Below are 19,572 nucleotides of genomic sequence, written 5' to 3' on the forward strand. Positions count from 1 at the left end.
AAATATTATTTGCTAAAATCAGGTGTTAACTCCAGCACCTACAGATGGCAATATAGGTCAAAAATAGCTATTGCACTAATTAACCTTATAACAGGGGGAAAAGGGACAGGAGGAAACCTGCAGAAAAATGGAAAGTACACGAACTGCTGAAGCAGGAAAATAAAATAAAAGAAAATAGGAGTAAAACAATCACAAAGATGAGAAAGGCAGAGAGTGTGGCCATCATAGAGAGCAGTTAATGATTTCATGGAGGGAGACCAAGTATGTGATATTAGAATACCAAGACTTGCCATGACTGAACATCTAAATGAATACGAATTTTTACATGCATGGCCCAAAGAAAAAAAAAAAAAAAAACAACTTATTTTGTCCCATTCATACACATTAAACCTATGAAAACATAATATATGTCATACCAAAATATCCAACTACCCCAAAATTTTATGGAACTACCAGGCTTGTTGGTCCATGAAAGTGTCTGGAGTTAAACACGCTCCAGATTTATGGAATCACTGGATGGGGAAAAGGTTTATTTAGGGTGATACCAGGTTTCCAAAGCCTTTGATCAGCTACATGATTTGAAGTGCCATTATAAGAGTATCATCAGACGTGCAGTAGTGTGTGTGAATATGAAGAAAACGTGTAATGCCAATTTCCCCCATCCCAGTGAGATCCCATCGCGCAGGGCCCAATTCTCAGTTCGCTTCCCAGCAGCATGTGCCAAGACAAAAGCTTCACTTTCAGCCAAGACGCCGCACACCACAGGAACACCAGCAGCACCGTCCACCACAGCACTCAAGGCAGCTCTCCGTGCAGCACACCCGTCTCTTCTGCAGGTACCACAATACTGCAGCTTCATTTCACCAGGACCGGTCGGTTCCAAGCCACACCGCAAGGCACCTCTGAATCGGTACGGCCAGCACCGCACCAGGATCCCAGAACTAAAAGAATAAGCTTGTCAGGTTTTGTCGCGTGGTCCCTGTGTCATCCCCGTCCCTGATTACCTGCCACGCTGACATCTTTCCACCACATTATTGCGAACTGGCTGATACCAGCAGCACAGACCAGACGACAGGAAAACTACAGCACACATAGACCTGCTCAGCTCCCCCCAGCCCACCTCTCACATAATTTACTCCTTTACTTACTGCTTTACGTGCTTCAGAAATTAGTACCAAAAGAATACCCATAGCAAATGGAACAGGGCAGAAAAACACAGCAGCACCACATAGAAACAGGTTGTCCAAATAAACCTTATTCCACCTCTTAGATATGGTAAACACAAGCATGAGTGCTCTTAGACAAAACCTAGAAACATTATTTAAAGCTTCCTTAAACTGATGAAGCAGGAAAACTTCCAGAAGAAAGCAAACGCTCCTTTTTGTGCTCCTACCCTGTAAAATGCAGGAACAGTAGAAACCTTTCACACACGAGGTTTGGCACATAGAGGTCTGCAATGGCAGAGATGGTCACCACGCACACTGGCTAACATGAGGTGGAAAAAAAAAATACAACACAAAACAAGAAAAAAAAAAGCAGCACCAAAAACTTAGGTTTGTTCTGTTTCTCAATTACTAACTTGGCTACCAGTATTACCTTTATTAAAATTGCAAATCTGAAGTCTCTGATATAGTCAGTATTTAGCTGCCAAATCATTACAATTTCCAATTAATATAAGAGTTGGACTTACTATTAGGTGATGAGTTAAATGCATTTCAATAAAGGAGCTTTTATTCTTATATGGAAAATAATAATTCGAGTAATGGTTTAAGGAGGAAAACAAATAATCACATTTTATTCCTATCCCAAGTCATTGTTTAGCAGACTAAAATTGGATGCCAGACAAAAAGTAATATTTTAGGGGAATAAAGGAGTAGCAGGGGGGGGAAACCAAAAACCCCAGAGCAGTTCAGACCTCCAAATTCAGTCATTATCAGCCTGCAGCAGGTACAACCACATGGGTTGCCACAAGTCAGGTTGCTACAACAGAGCCCTGCAAGATGGAGCCAGCCTGGCACTCCTGTCCCCTGGGAGCACCCTTGAAGTGACGTGGTGAGATGAGCTGGGAAACTGATGTGGATGGACACTGAACACTTCTGGACCGGTTGAGATAGGATCACCTTGCGCTGCTGCAGGCCTGCACCACGGGAAGGAAATACTGTACCTGCTCACGGCCATCTTTCCCTTTCAAAATTGCATTTGTATTCACACAGAGGGCAGCACAAAGAAAATTTAAAAAAAACAAAACCAAAACACATTTCCTTACTGCTCTATTAGATAAAAGCATTCAAAACACAAGCTATCCGGAGAAGTTTCTGAAGCAAGTTCCAGTCCTGCAGCCCATCCACTCAGCAGCACAACCACAGACCACCATGGACTTAAGAACACAGAAAGGACTACACCGAGTGAGACCAAAGGTGTATTTATTACAGTAATTAGCCCAATATGCATCTGTTCCATAAGTCAGCTCTACAACTCCAGGTATACCAGTAAAGATACAAAAAAAACAAAACAATCACGCACACAGCCATACATGCCAGAAACTGGGTGTGGGTATAGTAAGGAATCTGCAGCTCACATGTTTGCCTTCCAAAGCCAAACATACTATCTTTGTGTTTAGTGTGCCCCAACGCATATTGCTTTCATTCATCTGTCTGTGCCCACAATCTGCTAGAAGTAATGGATCTCTGTGACATTCTAATAAGCAGAGGAAGCACTACGTCTGCCTCTGCTTTTCTAAACCCTTTCCTCTCTTCTCAGATATGTGATACCACACAATAGCAACAGTGATGGGGCTGCTAACAATTTTTTCTAAATGGTAAGATGAGAGATATTTAGCACATAGTTAAAAAAAATAAATGCAGCAGTGGCTCTACACACATAATTTGAAACACAATATAAATCCCTACTTTGTTTTTTTTTCCAAAGGCAAACAACAGCTGTACAACAGGTGTGAATTAATAACCTATTCAAGGCAAGTCGACCCCATTTTTCCAACCAGAAACAGCTATGGCACTTAGAGAAGGGTTACAAAAGAAATACCCTAAGTCTTGCCACAGCTAATGTAACTTTTCAGCCTAAAGACCTCTTGTTCTCCAAGTCTCCTCTCTCTATATTAGTCCAAAAACTAATCACACAATTGTTCTCCAACCAGGGATTGTGTCCACACAGCACATCTCAAGGAGCTGCTGAGTGGGGAGTGTGGCAACCACGGCAGCATCTGGGTGGGACAGGCCAGGGACAGAGGAGCTGCCCACCAGCAAACTGCTCCAGAGCAGCTCCAGCCACAACTGCGCTCCCCTCCCTCTTTAATTGCCTTCTGCACAGCACCGGGATGAGGGAGCTGAAACAGAAACACAGAGGACTGCTGAGCAGGTCTGAGGCAGACAGAACAGCTCCAAGCCACCTCCAAACTCGCTGGCCACATTTCCAGAGCGGTCCCCTGCAGGACGGGCCATGGCCCTACACCTGTGGGAAAATCACAGAACCATTTCAGTTGGAAGAGACCCTCGGAATCATTGAGTCCAACCATAACCTAACTCCAGCACTAAACCACGTCCCTAAGAACCTCATCTAAATGCCTCTAAACACCCCCAGGGATGGTGACTCCACCACTGCCCTGGGCAGCCTGTTCCAATGCCTGACAACCTTTTCTGTGAAGAATTTTTTCCTAATATCTGATTTTCCTAATATCCAATCTAAAGCCCCCTGGCACAGAAACACCAGGAGTGATGTCAAGACTGAAAAGGCTGTAGCACATCATGGAAAGACTGGATCTATCCAAACCTCCCAAAGCCCTGTGCAGCCTCAGCTATTGCCTTGCAGTGCCAGTCTCCCATTCCAGTCCTACCGGGATGGTGAGAACAGTGAAGAGCTGCAGCCTGGCAAGCCTTATTCAGCTGTAGATTCTCAGAAGGGAAATATGACGATAACAGCTCAAAAACTAGCAGAAACACTGAATTAAAAGAAAAGTAATCAAGCATTTCTAACTATCTTCTTGAACATCATTACCAAAACAAAGCAGAAGATTTTATCTAAAAGAGTCAACACATCCCAACTGCTAATCACATAGTTGCAGACATTCATAGAATCATAGAATGTCCTGAGTTGGAAGGGACCCACAAGGATCATCAAGTCCAACTCCTGTTCCTGCACAGGACAACCCCACAGTTCACACCATGTGTCTGAGGGTGTTGTCCAGTCTCTTTTTGAACACTGTCAGGCTTGGGGCTGTGACACCTCCCTGGGGAGCCTGTTCCAATGTCCAGCACCCTCTGGGGGAAGAACCTTTTCCTGATGTCAAACCTAAACCTCCCCTGGCACATCTTCCTGCCATTTCCTTGGGTTCTGTCATTGGTTGCTAAAGAGAAGAGTTCGGCGCCTGTCCCGCCTTGTGAGGAAGCTGTAACCACAATGAGCTCTCCTCTCAGTCTCCTCCAAGCCGAACAAACCAAGTGACTTCAGCCGCTCCTCATACGGCTTCCTCTCCAAACCCTTCACCAACTTTTTAGCCTCCTCTGGACACTCTCTGGTAGCTTTATATCTTTTTCCTACTGTGGTGCCCAGAACTGTACACAGTGCTCCACACCAGTGCAGAGCAGAGCGAGACAATCACCTCCTTCAAACAGCTGGTGATGCTGTGCTGGATGCACCCAGGACACAGTTGCCCTCATGGCTGCCATTAATTACTAAGAGAGCATCACTTCCATACATCAGTCGCATTGTAGGAGCTCCCTGCACAGTCCTGCCAAGCCACACCTCCCTGAAGACATGGAACTGCTCAGAGCATGCAAAGTGTTCACTAACAGCATGGCCGGGAACAAGCCAACCCAGGCCCGCTCTCCAATAACCCACCTGCAGGTGTGAGGGCAAGCGGGCTCCTCACGGCAATAGTAAAGCACACCCCACCTGTTCTGGGGGATTTCTCAGCTGGAAATATAGCATTTCCACAACGACCCCTAGGTAAAAATGAGGAAAACCAAAAAGAAACAAAAACGGAGCCTGGGGGAAGATATACGCACTGCTTTAAGCAGCTCCTTGCTCACTGAAGATAATGTTTATACACCTCTGCAGTCATCCCGGAAACCTCCCCGGCAACCTGCCTTCAGGGCATAGCGCTCAGCACGGCTGTTTGTGGCAGAGCCCCGCTGCCCAGGCAGACACCCCTCACCTCCGGACAGCCCCAACCAGGCTCCAGCTCCGCCGCCCGCACTCCCGGGCAGCACCGAACCCGTCACACAACGAGGAGACACCCGCCGGCGCCCCCACAGCGGGGGAGAGGCCCAGGGCAGGCAGAGGCGACACCGCGGGCGGCTCCAGGAGACAACCCCCCGCCAGGCCCGGCCGGGGGCACCGCGGGGCGCCGAGGGCCAGGCCGGGACTGACGCAGGCCTCTCAAGCCAGGACCCCCCGCCTCACCTTGGCCCTGCCGGCCTCCAGTTTCCGCCTCCGCTCCTCCTCGTCCATGTGGCGGGTGAGCCGGGGGCCCGCAGGCGACAGCCGGGCCGGAGCCGGCCCCCGCCTCAACTGTCACACCCGAGGGGGCACCGAAGTTTCGGTCATGGCCGCCCCTGCGCCTTCGCCCCGCCCGCCTCGGCTCCACCGCCAGTCGCGGAGCAGCGGCGCGCAGCGCTAGCCAATAAGAGAGCAGGGGCTGGGCCACCCTCCTCGGGAAGGGAGGAAGCTCTGTCGTAATTAGTGAAAATCACCATACCAGGAGGCTCGCCAGCCAATGCCGAGAGCAGCCGTTACTCTAGCCCCGCCCTCTCCCCCTAACTGGCTCCTGGGGTAGACAAGGGCAAGCTCCTACTGGCGCCAGCGCCCGCCTCTCTCCAGCAGCCACCAATGTGAGCTCAGGGCCCTCCTCCCCGGCTGCGCTGGATGGCCAGTTTCAAACGGGCCGCCAGCCACGGCCCTGCCCTGGGGGAGGCAGCCAATGGGAGAAGAGGGGCGGCTGCCGCGGGAAAGCGGCCCGAGCCGTTGCCGAGCATTGCTGCGGGCGGACCGGGGTGGGCCGGGGACACCGGGCCGGGATCCTCCGCTCCTCCGCCTGTCCCGGGCCCGCGGCGGTGCCCCGAGGCTGATCCTCCGCGAAGAGGGGCTGCTTGTGGGAGCCGTGCCCTTCTCTCTACCGGTTCTGCCCCTCCGCCGCTGGCCGGGTCCCGCGTCCCTCTGGAGGCAGAGGGAGGTGCTGGTGCAGGGAGTGCCCATCTGGCTTGGTTATGAGCATTGCCCTTTACCGCACGCCTTTTGGGTATGCTTTGCGTGTGGGTTTTACAGCGTCTCACTGCTTTGTTTTCACAAGAGAGCAGTGACCTGCTCCTTTCTTAATGTTGAGCATCATTAACCTTGCCAACTGATGGCTTCTTTGTGTCTCGGAGTCATTAAATCACACTGGAGAACACTTTAATCAAATGTATTGCTCAGTTCTGAGGTAACATTTCACAATGCACTGGCTCTAAGAAACACAACAACACAAGCATCCTCATGATCTAACAATGTCTCTTCTATCCCTGGACCTTTCTGTGCATTTGTTCCTTAAATTGGGCTCTTCTCTGGGCTTTTGCCCCCAATTCAGCCAGGACGTGGGCCAGACCCAGCTGCTCCTGCCCATTGCATCTCTGCCATCCGGGTTTCCCACCACTATCCACAATGTACAAGGGAAGAAATGTGGAGGTGTTCACACTCACAGAATACATAATTTTATACCAATCTCCTGGTCTCCTGCATTATCTCTATGTAAATATTTCAGTATAAACAACAAAAGGCCTGGAGGAGTGTGTGCTCAGAGCTCCACAGGGACAGCTGAGGACACCAGGAGCACGACGCGGTTGGCAAAGGCTTTACCCACCAGAAATCCTGTCTGTGTCCAGAGCCGAGGCAGAGGTTAAGGTTTAAAACACTACAGAGGTTGCCAGGCGACAGCGTGCATTGGCTTTTCTTTTCTTCACAATCAATTTTGCTCTTCCAAGGAAGAATGGAAGTTTCAGTGAGCAAACTGGTGGTCAGACCTGATAGTGAGGACAGACTCCTGGGGCTAATTCTGGTCACTCCCTGCTTTGTCAGTCCTTGGAGGTTTTTTGTTCATTTTTCCTAGTAGAACTGCCACGTCCTCTGACCCCGTAGCCGGGATTCTGAGTTCATACCCAGTCAATGCCAAGAGTTAAAGTCTGAATTATGAAATTTCTTATGCAAAAGCTTGTGTCATTTGCACCCTCTGAGAAACAAAAGGAAACTGGAAAGTTGAGAACCAAGAAGTTTGTTGGGGCAAATCCTACCTGACATCACCATGAAATCAGTAGAGGTCATTTAGACCTCGACTAAATTCGCAGTAGCGCCAATAATGCTGCACTAAGATCAGGCTGGTAACAAAACCTTACTGAGAACTTGGGGTGCTGCTGCGACATGTGTGCAAATAAATGAGCAGCATTTGCAGAGACCAGTGTTTTGTCATTGTTGTATAAGAAGTCAATAATCATAAGTATAGTATACGATTAGTATAGCATACTTAATCATAAGTGAGAAGACTTAATCATAATTTGGTTCAAACTGGGATCACTGTTTTCAGAAATGACAGGAAAAAACAACATTGCACACTGTTATATGACAGTGTCACGAAATAACTCTAATTGTAGAATGTGTTATTCCTATGTTTAGCTTCAAATACAGCCAGGACGTTTTTACGATACCTGTAGCCAGCAAGCAGCCTAACAAGAGCTCTTGACTGTTAAGTTGCAACATTACAATTGGCAGAAGCAGACAATTTATTGGAAGGAAAATGTATGTACTTCTCTGCTGGTGGTTTGTGTGTGTTTCTTATTTTATTTTTTTTAACTCTCTTTTAATAAATTAAAACACTCTTCTAAGACTGAAACAATAAAGTCTCCTTCCTGTGGGACTAGAGAGTGAAAGTTCATTGTCCCTGGATATTTCCAGGTGTGTCATTTTGTTTAGTTCTTTTCATATTGTATTTTAGAAATCATAATAATTAAAATCAAGGACTCAAACTACGAAAATCAATTAAAAGACATCACAGAAATGTAGTACTGATCTGGACCTCACCAGGTTATCTAATCCATTTGTGTATCTGAGGACTAGTCTAATTGTCCTACAATGTGAAGTACAGTTGTTTTTCTTTATGGTTTTTAAACAACTATGAAAGTTTTTTTTCTTAGATAGCGGCCCCATCATTTATCTTACTATTTTTTCTTGGTTTTATCATGTTTTCTTCTCCATCACTAAGTCAAATGCTTATTGCCCTGTTTTTTCAGACAGTAAAAGCCCACCCTGTTCTTGATTATATCCTTTCACTTATTGAAAGATTTCTAGTCTGTCCTCACCATGTACTTAATAACTAAACAAAACCAGTCCTTCCAAGTCTTCCTCAGAACTTATATTTTGTAAATGTACCTTTTTAAAGTTTTTTTCTTCATTTTCTTTCCCTCTAAAACCACCATGTATAAAATTAAGCGCAGTATTCAAATTCTGACTTCAGCACTGCTAAATAGAGCAGAATAATTATCTCCTGTGAGGTGCACATAAAATTCCTGTTAATCCTTTGCAGAATTAAAGATGTCTGGTTTTGTGCTGTTGCATCACCATGTTCATGTGTGATCCCCAGTTTGTGATTCAATGCAATTATAGATCTCTTTCAGCAAGACCCTCTTGGGTCCACCTGGCACATTCCTCGTGAGTCATTAATTAGCAGGTTGTAAGATGTCCCTGGAGTAGAGATCATACTGTGACCAGGGTGTCCATGAGTGTAGGAAAAGATTTGCTGGAAAGCATCTTTTTAGGTAGTATTGGATTTCCTCTGGGATACCTGTCACATCAAGCAGATGTTTCTCTCTCTTCCTTTCCTCTATAGTCAACTCAGTTGCTTAACACTAGTGCTGTATTTTTAAGGGAATACTTATACTTGGTTATTTTTGTCAGCCTTTCTTGTAACCCTCTATTCCTATTTCAAGGAAGGCTCTAGAAATTTAACTTTTAGGCAGCATTAAAGCCATTGATGGAGATGCCCATCTGGAGATGTCAAGAGAGCTTTCTTTGCTACATCACTGCCCAAACGCTGCCCACAACCCCGGTCACCCCATCAAAAAAGGGTTTATGAACTGGAAAGGTACAGAGAGAAGCAACAAGGATGAAGCTGAGACTGTACAGACAGACAGACGGCCACGGGGTGATGAAATGCGCAGTTAATGCAACATCTCTGAGGGAGGCCTATAGCAGAGGCCAAGAGATGGGTATGGGGACTCTTGGGTTATACCTTCCCAGCCAAGTTATGAGATCAATGAGTAAGAAAAATCTGCTGTTTGAGGATGGATTAAATAGATCCTCTTGCTTAGAAAAGAGGCACCTGAATGGGAATAAGATACAGAATGTTAAGTTGCAAATGGTATGGAAATAGTGCGTGGAGAACAGTCATATACATTTTGCATAGCAAAGGAGATTTCCAATAATTTTTCAGGAATCTAGATTCAAAACAGTCTAAATGTAATGTTTTTTTCTGCCTAACACTTAAGTAAACTATACTTATGTAGTTTACTTACATAACTAGGTTTATGCTTAAGATGACTAGGAAAGTCCTTGTCAAGGGTTGTTGCAGCTGCCCAAAGGATGAACAGATCAAAGATGTTAGAGATAACCAGAGAAAAATCTATTTGGGTTACAAAAACACACACAGAGCTGTTTCTCAGGAAAACTGCTGGCAGGTGAGAGGACTTTCTGTTCTGCCGTGTCACTTGTGGCATTCACAAACAAGCCCTGCTGAGGAAAGCTGAGCCCCAGCTCTGACACGGCACTGCTATTTTTGGGATCCCCACGTCTCAGTTTCTATAACCTCTCCGGTGACTATGAGCTGGTGTATTTTAAGGACAGGATGCACACACACGCTGCGTGGGTCACAGCTGGAGGAGGTGAGCTGTGCTGCTCCCATACAGCTCCCCGCAAGCATCTACTAGCTGCTCCAGCTGTGGCTTTGCTATGGCCTTCAAGTAAGGAAGGGTTGGAGCTTTGCTCTCTGAGGAGCAGAACCAAGCTTAAAATATGATACTGTGACTAAGTATCTGTTACTTGGCTCCTTGCTCATGCCATGGTGTTGGTTTTATGGATGTCGCTGATGAACATTGCCCTGGAAAGGTGTTTGCTGGGAGAGGGAGATACCCTGCACGTTGCTTGGGAGATAGTAAGCAAAGGAAGTTAAATCATAGGTTCTTTACTCTTTTACTGATCCAGGGATGAGTTCCAACTATGCTCCTTATTTTTTTATTTTTGTGTCACTGTCTGGTGATGAAAACTCATATGAAGGGCTATGTCAAAAGTGTATGGGCCCCTCACAGTTGGCTAAATATTGCTATCAGGTACCATCAGTCAGCAAGATCATAATCTGACCCCTAGCATTAGGCTTGTGTTAAAGAACCATTGCCTTTCTTTTCTTTTCCTTGTCTACTAATGTGCTGGGCATTTGCTTTACAAAAGGTAAATAAGCTTCTACACTTGGAGATTAAATTGTTTATATTGTGGGTTGACACTACAAACTTAGCAACCAGGTTACAGGCACAAAACTCAGAGCTGCTTAGAAGATCCTGACAACACAGAGGGCCAGGCTCAGTGCCACTGCTGGGAAAAGGCTGGCAACCATTAAGAAGAGAAAAATATTCACCCTGAATTGCCCTGTTGTGACCATCGCAACCTGCAGTGTGAAAATGCATCAAGAGAAATAGCAGAAGAAGCTGTATCTGCGACATTGTGGTGAACATCTGTACTCATTTTTACCTGGGAGGGAAGCTGAAGCTTTTATCTTCTTCCCTCAATTGCTCACAATCTTGTATTTTTTTTTTTCTAATGGAATTATTCTTCTCTGAAGATTGTGGAGGGGGAAAAATGACCCCTGAAAACCTATCTGCCTTTGTGTAGCTTTTTAACGTGTTTTTGCGTGCCTGCTCTTCCAGGAGACTACTACAATGACAGATACTTCAGTGGTGGATCACCTCACACGACTGAAAATCAAACTCCTAGAAAAGGTAAGGGAATAACTCTGCAGTGCTCATCTTTGCTCTGTTTTTTGCTCCTGCATGTTCAAGCATTAATATTGTATTTAAAATAACTATCTCAGTAGTTATAAAATATCTCAGTAGAAATAACTGAGATACAAAGAGGATCTGCAGCCAATTGAGAACGTCTGTCTTCATGCAAGCAGAGGCAGACTATACCTGTAAGGTAGGGCTGGAAACTGTTGTGAACTTTGCTGCCAGACTCATAACCAGTTCTTGTTGTGGTTCTACCAACAGAGACTAGAAAATGAACAAGAGAACCTGGAGAAGATGGAATCACCACTCCCAGCTGCAAGTAAAAGTGAAGCATTTGTTCTAATTATGGACATGATATGGAAAGGGCTTAGTGACGTTCTCAGGCATGAGTTCCTTAGCAGGTGACACCAGATAATCACATCTGCTCCCTTAAAAACTGGAAGGGGCCTCTGCATGCTTAGTGGTTGGGCATTTGGGTAGTCAGAACTTGCTCTGTCTGGGCTTCTGTGACAGGGACATCATCTGTGGAGCAGGAGGGAGACTCCAAGCTTGAGTTAGTGCTGCCCCAGCTCAGCCTGTGTCTCTAAATCTGTATGCAGCCCCAAGGATTGGAAGTAGCAAGAATGCACATTCCAGTGAAGCTTGTGCGGTAATGTCAGCCTATATGCTAGTCTCGGTCCTAACCAAGCCAGTGAATCTTAGCAGCCTTGATGCAAGGAGATTGGGCTTGCTGTACTGTGCAGCTCTATACCTTTTATCTTTTGAATTTCTTCAATGGTTTGTTTGTTTGTTTTTTTGTCAAAGGGAAATGAACCAGCCTAGCACTGTCATAAAAGCGACCTCCTGCCCAGGTGTCCTCTGCAGCCTCTCAGCTGCAGATGCTGGTTTCGCTGGAGCAAACTATTAGTGAATCCTCTTTGTCATAGCCCCTATACCTAGGAGCGAGCCCCTGTTGCTTGGCTTTGGTGATCCTGGAAAGGAGGCATTATTTTGGCTGTGTGTGTCCGAGGGATCCAGTCAGGAGGAACACTCCACTGCTAATACTGCTTTGCAACGCTGAAGCTGGCAACCACAACCTTGTGCAGACCAGAATGTGGTTTCCAGTGTAAAAAAATATGACTCAGCTTACAAAACAAATCATTATGCTGGAAGAGTTGGTCTTGAGGACTGTGTTGATAAGAGCTGGGAGACTATTTTACCAGGAAACCATTGCATGTGCAATTACATCCTGACTTTGGTTTGGGCAGAGAGGTCAGGAATCCCAGCATGCTTATGAAACTTCCAAAGTTTAGACAATTCTCTATAAAAGCTGGCAAACCAGCTAAAACTTGATAAATAAGGGAGTTTAAAATAACTCGTGTCTTTATCAAACCCTTTCAAAGACTGCTGTGATGTTTCATGCACAAGTAGTGTGTTCCTTTCAACAGTACTCCCACTGAATCTATGCATGCTATGGATGGTGCATTCATTTATTTGCATGGCACATGCAGTGTCGATAATTATATGTATTTTTTTTTATTAAATGCTATCAGTAGAAGATCAGTAATATTTCCAGATTGTACTCTGGACTCGTAAACATTTAGCTGGTGCACAAAAGTTTAGAAACTTCAAACATTGTGGCCAAAATATAAAAATCCCTTTAAAAACTTAGAGCTTCAAAATACTAAGTGATGCTTGCCAGGCATGCCTCCAACGTATCTGAAAACATTATTTCTTATTTCCATTTCAAGTGAGTTCAAAATCAGCGGTATGTGGGAAGAAATGAAAACTAAGCCACTTCAGAACAAAAAGGAAACAGAAAATTTGACATTCTAGACTGAGTTTCTTTTGATATGTCACAACAAATGTTTTTACCCTTTGCACCATCATCCTCTGCATGTACAGAGTGTATCTAGGAAATTTCAGGCTGAAATGAGTTTCTAAGGCAGGAGGTTAGAAGGGGGCTTTAGAAAGCGACCTGAAAAGTTTATTTTTGGAGACGGCGTATTGGCTTTGTAGAGCTGCTGAACAGCTGTGTCTGCATGTGGTGTAAAGTCAGTATCTGTTAGTGGATTTGACAAGAAAAGTAGCCTAAAGCCTTTTGTGGAAGAAGCCAAGGTATCTCCTGACACTTTTCCCAGAATGAATCTCATAATGTAGGTGCTATGATAGCTCTGTCTTTGCAATCCTTTGAGAAGATAATGGACTTTTCTTCCTTCAGGGAGCAGACCTGAGGATATGCTCCAGAGCGCCCTGAGGAGAAGGAAAGATCTTCTGCAGGAGCTTCGGGTAAGAGCCCTCTCTGGGGACAGAAACAACAGGAAGGGCCAGGTTACCTGCACATCCACTGGTGATATGGATTCAGTTCTTTTCTGTCCTTTGGTCTTTGGGCTGGGCAGGATTCAGTTCTTGCTGGTTTGGGGTATAGAGGTTGGACCAGCCCACCAGGGAGAGTGGTTGGAGAACAGGGGGTGTCCTCTCTCCCTACAGGTAACAACGCACCTGCTTCAGTAAGTTGGTGGCTTTATCCTGTTTGTCCTGAGCTGCTGCATCATAAGCTCGCTGAGGTAGTGCCAAAATGCGAGGAAGGGATTTTCAATGCTGCCAAAATAGGAATAATAGTAACTCTTATTTATTGCTAGTTTATGGAGGGTACCAATCTTTAGTGTTTTCCCAAACTTTTGGCAATTTGTCCTTTATTTTGTTTTACATTCCTTTTTGCTTGTGCTGAAAACTGTATGGCTTCAAGATATGTGGGAAGAAAAAGTTCCTTTATAGTTTTGTGGGCACCAGCTGGGTGTTTCCCTTCATGAGTGGGTTTTCTTTAAGAAGATACTTGATTTTGCAGGAGCAGCACCTTCTGGAAGAGCTTTCACAGCCCCCTGCACCTGCTGGAGGACACGGTCATAACCACAGTGCTGCCCTCCCGCACATCTTCCAGATACCTTTTCCAGCTCCCCAGGCTGAGCCACCAAGGATTATCCAGCAGACGGTAGGATCCTCTCTCCTTGGAAACACCACTAGTGCTGTGCTGGTCTGAGACAACAACCACGGGTGGAAAAGATACGCCCCTTGCCATTGTATGAGTCCCTCACTGCCCGAGGCAATCCCGGGGAAATCATCTTACAAATAAGGCACAAAATTAATAGGCTTACCATAGGAACGAGGTAGCAAGAGGAGTGGGAGGATCGCCCACACTCTGGCCCCGCCATTCAGCTCATTTCCAATGCACATCACTGCTCATACAGCCCACGACCTCAACAGCTTCTCCACAAGGATCTCATGGGAGACAATGTCCAAAGCCTTACTGAAGTCCAGGCAGATGATACCCACTGCTGTCCCCTCCCAGAGATGAGGGAACTGGCTAAAACCAACCCTGACTTCCCCCTTTTCTTTTTCAGCTGCCGCCTCAGCCAGCCACCATCATCCAGCAGTTACCTCAGCCACCCCCCCTGATCACCCAGATCCCCCCTGCCCAGCCGTTTGCAGCCCCCCGCTCCGGGAGTATTAAAGAAGGTAACGTACCCTCCATTCGGCAGCCGGGTTGGACAGGACAGGACAGGTGCCACAGCAGGTGGAAGGGGGCATGGCACAGCATCCAAGCCAGTTAGTGACGTGCTGTTTCATTATGGGGCTGCTTCTGGAGCTGTGGGAATTGCACTCTGTAAATGGACTAGATGCCATTTCTGAGAGGCTTTCAGACAAACCCTTGTTGCCGAAACTAAAGAAAAAGGGACTACAAACTCAGGTTAAGCTGCCAGGGAAGCTCAGGAAAGCAAAACAGCTCAACCCATGGCACTGAGTAATATTAACGAGGTCAAACTCATGCTCAGAGATGACTCAAAAATTAACGAATAGGCTTATAAACTTCGGTTTTATTCTTTTGTTCCCTCTAAACCTGCAGTCCAATCTCCTCAGAACAATACAGGCTTTTATTACACCCTGTGTTTGGAAACAAGACAGAACAGCTGAAAGTGCTGTTCCAAATATAGTGCAACACCAATAAAAAGGGTTTGTTTCTAAACATAGGTGGATGCTACTGTGAAATAATACATGAACAAAAACCTGGATGGCTTCCCTGGCTCAGACTTCAGCCAATGGTTTCTTCATCCCACAGAGGAATCCTCAGTCATGAAACTGCAATATTTCTCAGCTCTTTCTTCATCTAAGTGTCTGGATTTTTGAATCAGTTTATTTTCATAAACAGAATAGTGTTAATTCATGCATGACTTTTCCGAAGCTGATACATGTAAACTGCTCTTGGTATGACCAGTTTTAAAAAAAAAAAATATATAATTGCCTTGATTTTCTTCTTATTTTTTTCCCCATCTCTCTTCTTCCTTCCCCCCCAACAAGTGAATTAATTCCACAGCACAGGTCTTTTGTGATTAGAACCCAGAGAGTTGATGGTGAGTAGATTTGATGCACATGCAGTGGACTCTCAAGGTGGCACTGCAATATCACGTAAAGTTGAGGAAACTTCTCACATGGAAAGCAATGATCTTGAGCTGAAGCATTGGAGAGCACTGTAAGGAGCTGGTCCAAGCTGGTGTAAGCAAGAGACCTCTAGTGCTCATCCCTTCTCCAGCCTGACAGTCCACATGGCCAGAGGGGTGGGCTTGTAGGGAAACTAATGGACAGAAGATGCTCAACAGCACCTTTCTTCTAGAAGGGAGGAGAAACAGGAGAACTGGTATGAGCAGTCTTATCCATAGACATTAATTTTACACTGCCTGGCCAAATAATGCTAATATTCTTCATGTGTTCCATTCAGCTGCTTTGTCATGGTTGCAGTGACCAGTCTGTACGCTGGACGGCACTTCTTACCTAGATGCCTCTGCTGTCTGTCAGTTGCTGATAAAGGTCTTACTTTCCTCCTTGGGGTGACCTTTTCCCAGATATGGTAGAGATGATGCTGATGCAGAATGCCCAGATGCACCAGATCATCATGCAGAACATGATGCTGAAGGCTCTGCCACCCATGGCTTTCGCACAGTCTCCTGCAGCCAGCTCTCCCCTGCTTCAGCATGGACAGCAGGTAACCACCATGGAGTCTGAAGGGCATCCCTGCTCACACGGGGCAATGGTTGATCTCCTGGGGAGGGTGCAGGGCCTGGACAAAACATGCAGAAAATCTGGGACGCTTAACAGCTGTATCTTCAGGCCCAGCGCACCAGAAGCCTGTTAAAGAGCAGAGCACACTCTGCCTCTTTACCATAATGAGCACTGTGACAGGACCCAGGGGATGAAGGTCTCCTCGGCACACGCAAACTGGATTTAGTCCAGCTCTGAAAATCATCCGGTCTGTACAGTTGAACCACTAACAGACTATTCACTTGCTGTGAACAGCTGGGCAATATTTATGTTACAGATCCTGTAACTGGCAAAATCTGACCTGGCAGTTTCAAATGGGCTAGAGCTGAAGCACAGATGTTGTGATCATACTTGAAGCCCCACTGCTATAGTTCCTATCTCACTGAAAATCAATGGCTACTGAGCTCTAACAGAACAGATCTTAAAGATGTTTAGCTTTGTAGATCCCTGTAGGGATTTTCAAAAACATATCCAGTGCCTGATAAGAGGTATATAATTTTAAACATGTCCCTAGATGCCAAATTCCTAAGTTATTTTTAACCAGGTGATATAGTTCCTTAGTGTTCTTAACTGCTTCGGGAAAATGTATTTCTAGTCTTTAATCTGTAGCATTTATTACCTAAGAAGCAAGGACAGCTGATTTTTGGGGAGGAGGGGATGTTGCAAAAACTTCCCCAGTACTTTGCCTACCCCACCATTTTCAAGCTAACCCTGTCTTTTCCCTGCACTGTAAGAAAGATTTATTTTTCTCGGATGTTAAGGTTGTTGAGTGCTGAGAAAGTAACTCCCACCCTTGTGCAGTCCTTGCCCAGCTCACTCACACCTTTCCTATGTGCTATCTGCAAAAGCAACACACGCTCAAAAGGCCCCGAGCCCCAGGTTTAAGGCAGGGTAGGAAATGCAATCCTCATCCACAGCCCGTCCCCTCCTGGAGGGAGCTGATGGGTTTTTGCACCTGTTAGGACCAAATGTCTGCTCTGGACAGAGAGCCTCCCCCAGCAGCTGCCAGCTCTCGCGTTTCAGGACACTGATGTCCCCCCAGGAGCCCTCGCGGGGCGCAGAGTGGCTGGCTGGCTCCCTCAGCCGTGCTCACGTGGTGGATATGCTGTGGAAATGGCAGGTAGTGCCGGCTCCTCCTCGCATCAGAGCTCTGCTGAGCGTTGCCTTGCACACAAGTCCTTTTCTATTTTCCTTAAATTTTGTAGCTTTTGGTTTGGAATACTCTTTCCCCCTTGCTGCGTGGAGATGTCTGGGGGAGCCAGCGGACTCATCTGCAGGTTTCTGTGGAGGACCCTGTGTCTAAGGGAAGATGACAGAGGAAGAGTGTGCACCCCCCTGGTCCCCACCTTCTTACCCAGGCCATCTGTCACCATGTGTTTCCCTGATGTAGATCAGTGGGATAAACTGGGGGGAGTGGGGTCTGAGTGTCTCTGAATATCAGGTGAAATCTGAAATCACTGAGTGTTTGCTGGACCTATGTTGGAGCCTACAAAACCCATCTCCAGACACATGGCCGAATGGGAAGCCAGCCCCTCACCCAGTGACGCTCCCCGTGGGAACGCAGATTTCACAAATCGCCTTTTGTCTCTCTCCAACAAGGACCTGCAGTTTGCTGCTGCCCCGGCTCTGAAAGCAGAGAGGCCCAGGCCATCTGCAGTGCACCACCACCATCACTACCCTCCCGCCGCGCTGCTCCCGGGTCCCCCCGCAGGCTTCCCCTCCACATCCGCGGCACATGGCTGGACCGGCAGCACGCTCCCTGCCCTACCTACGTGAGTAAACAGGCAGCACGGATGTCATCTTGGAGCCCTTCCTTCCTGCACCGGTGGGGTAGCAAGGTAGAGCAGACAAACCCATGCCTTCCTGGTTCTTCGCTAAGGCCAGTCCTGAACATTGTCTTTAACACAGCAATGGGGTTGAGACGGGTTAAGTGATGATTTTGTACACTCAGTCTTATAACTTGAGTATAAGCTGGGGAATGACCTACTAGAGAGCAGTGTAGGGGAAAGGGACCTGGGAGTCCTGGTGGACAGCAGGATGACCATGAGCCAGCACTGGGCCCTTGTGGCCAGGAAGGCCAATGGTACCTGGGGTGGATTAGAAGGGGGGTGGTCAGTAGGTCAGAGAGGTTCTCCTGCCCCTCTACTCTGCCCTGGTGAGACCACATCTGGAATGTTGTGTCCAGTTCTGGGCCCCTCAGTTCCAGAAGGACAGGGAACTGCTGTAGTAGGTAGGACAAGGGGTAGTGGGTTCAAACTGGAACACAAGAGGTTCCACTTCAATATGAGAAGAAACTTCTTCTCAGTGAGGGTGACAGAGCCTGGACCAGGCTGCCCAGGGAGGTTGTGGAGTCTCCTTCTCTACAGACATTCAAACCCACCTGGACACCTTCCTGTGTAACCTCATCTGGGTGTTCCTGCTCTGGCAGGAGGATTGGACTGGATGAGCTTTTGAGGTCCCTTCCAACCCCTGACATTCTGTGATTCTGTATCCTCAGGCATGGGCAACCTGCTGGCAGGGGTATCCCTATGGCCCTCTTCACCATGGGATTTGAATTCTTGAACAGGTTATTTACCTAATGGGATTGTAAAGGATAAACATTTCTACCCCTTTCACTTTTACATGGGTTTGTAATCTGTACCAGTAAAGATCTCCTGGCTTCTTCCAGAATTGGTGCAATTAGCTATTTGCAGAAATAAGGAAAATATTTTGTCATGGCTTTTAAGATGTCGTCTTCTTCTTCTTTAGCTGCCTGCCATCATGAATTATGAGATCTGACACATCTACACCGTCCTTTTGCTATTACTAAACACAATAATCCTATTCTTCTTGTTGCAGGTGGCCCACATACTGACAGTATGTGTTCCTCTGCAAGTGGGCCATCGCATTGCTGAGCTCAGCCTGTACTTGAACAGCTCCTAAATAATCTGTCTGATCGACAGCCTAACGCCTGTATGACTGCACATTGTTGGTACAAGAAGCGTGTGGGAGAAGGGCCGCAGATGTTCAGAACAGACATACCATGCACCTGCGGTCTGCTCACCCGTTTCTGTTAGTTTAGTTGTTTCCTGTCGTCTTCCAAGCCCACACCAGCCACAAGCAATCGCCACTTTTTTTTGCTGTCTTTTCACAGAATCAGGAAAACCCATCCCAAAGTGTCCTGCAGGCCTGGCAACCCACAGCACACCCTGGGCATGAAATAATCTTGACACCAGTGTTATCTGAGCCCTTGCAAATGAGTATGGCCCAGCTCCATGGCTGGGAGTCCCCTACATGTGCAAACTGAGGAAATGCCCCTTGTGAAGGGGCCCACTGCTCTCCTGGGGACGGTGATGCAAACTAACCCAGGATGCATGAATGAGGGTTTAGTCACCAAACCGCACCAGCATGAAGTGTTCCTCTCTGTGTTTCTGGTTTTACTTCCCTTGCAGATATACTTGTCCTACAGTAATCACCTAACCAGGGAAGT

The 19,572-nt window shown here is 46.6% G+C and overlaps 2 protein-coding genes across 7 annotated transcripts in view; one reads left to right on the plus strand and one right to left on the minus strand.

Annotated features, from left to right (window-relative positions):
- Positions 1 to 5,591, minus strand: part of PCNT (pericentrin) — an 86,128-nt gene extending 80,537 nt beyond the window's left edge. For all 6 annotated transcript variants that reach the window (XM_082056521.1, XM_082056522.1, XM_082056520.1 and 3 more), the window contains exon 1: positions 5,419 to 5,591. In XM_082056521.1, the coding sequence (XP_081912647.1) occupies positions 5,419 to 5,466 (48 nt within the window). In that variant the 5' untranslated portion in view covers positions 5,467 to 5,591. The remainder of the gene's footprint in view (positions 1 to 5,418) is intronic.
- A 5,337-nt stretch (positions 5,592 to 10,928) lies between these two features.
- LOC309441333 (uncharacterized protein C21orf58) lies at positions 10,929 to 17,879 on the plus strand (the record flags this gene model as incomplete). Its single annotated transcript, XM_082055966.1, has 7 exons — positions 10,929 to 11,024; positions 11,292 to 11,355; positions 13,231 to 13,298; positions 13,858 to 14,001; positions 14,411 to 14,525; positions 15,908 to 16,047; positions 17,703 to 17,879. The coding sequence occupies exons 1-7, from the start codon at positions 10,965 to 10,967 to the stop codon at positions 17,877 to 17,879; spliced, it is 768 nt and encodes a 255-aa protein (XP_081912092.1). The 5' UTR covers positions 10,929 to 10,964.
- Positions 17,880 to 19,572: the final 1,693 nt, after the last annotated feature.

Source organism: Streptopelia decaocto, assembly GCF_964273445.1.
Source record: "Streptopelia decaocto genome assembly, chromosome: 6".
NCBI lineage: Eukaryota > Metazoa > Chordata > Aves > Columbiformes > Columbidae > Streptopelia > Streptopelia decaocto.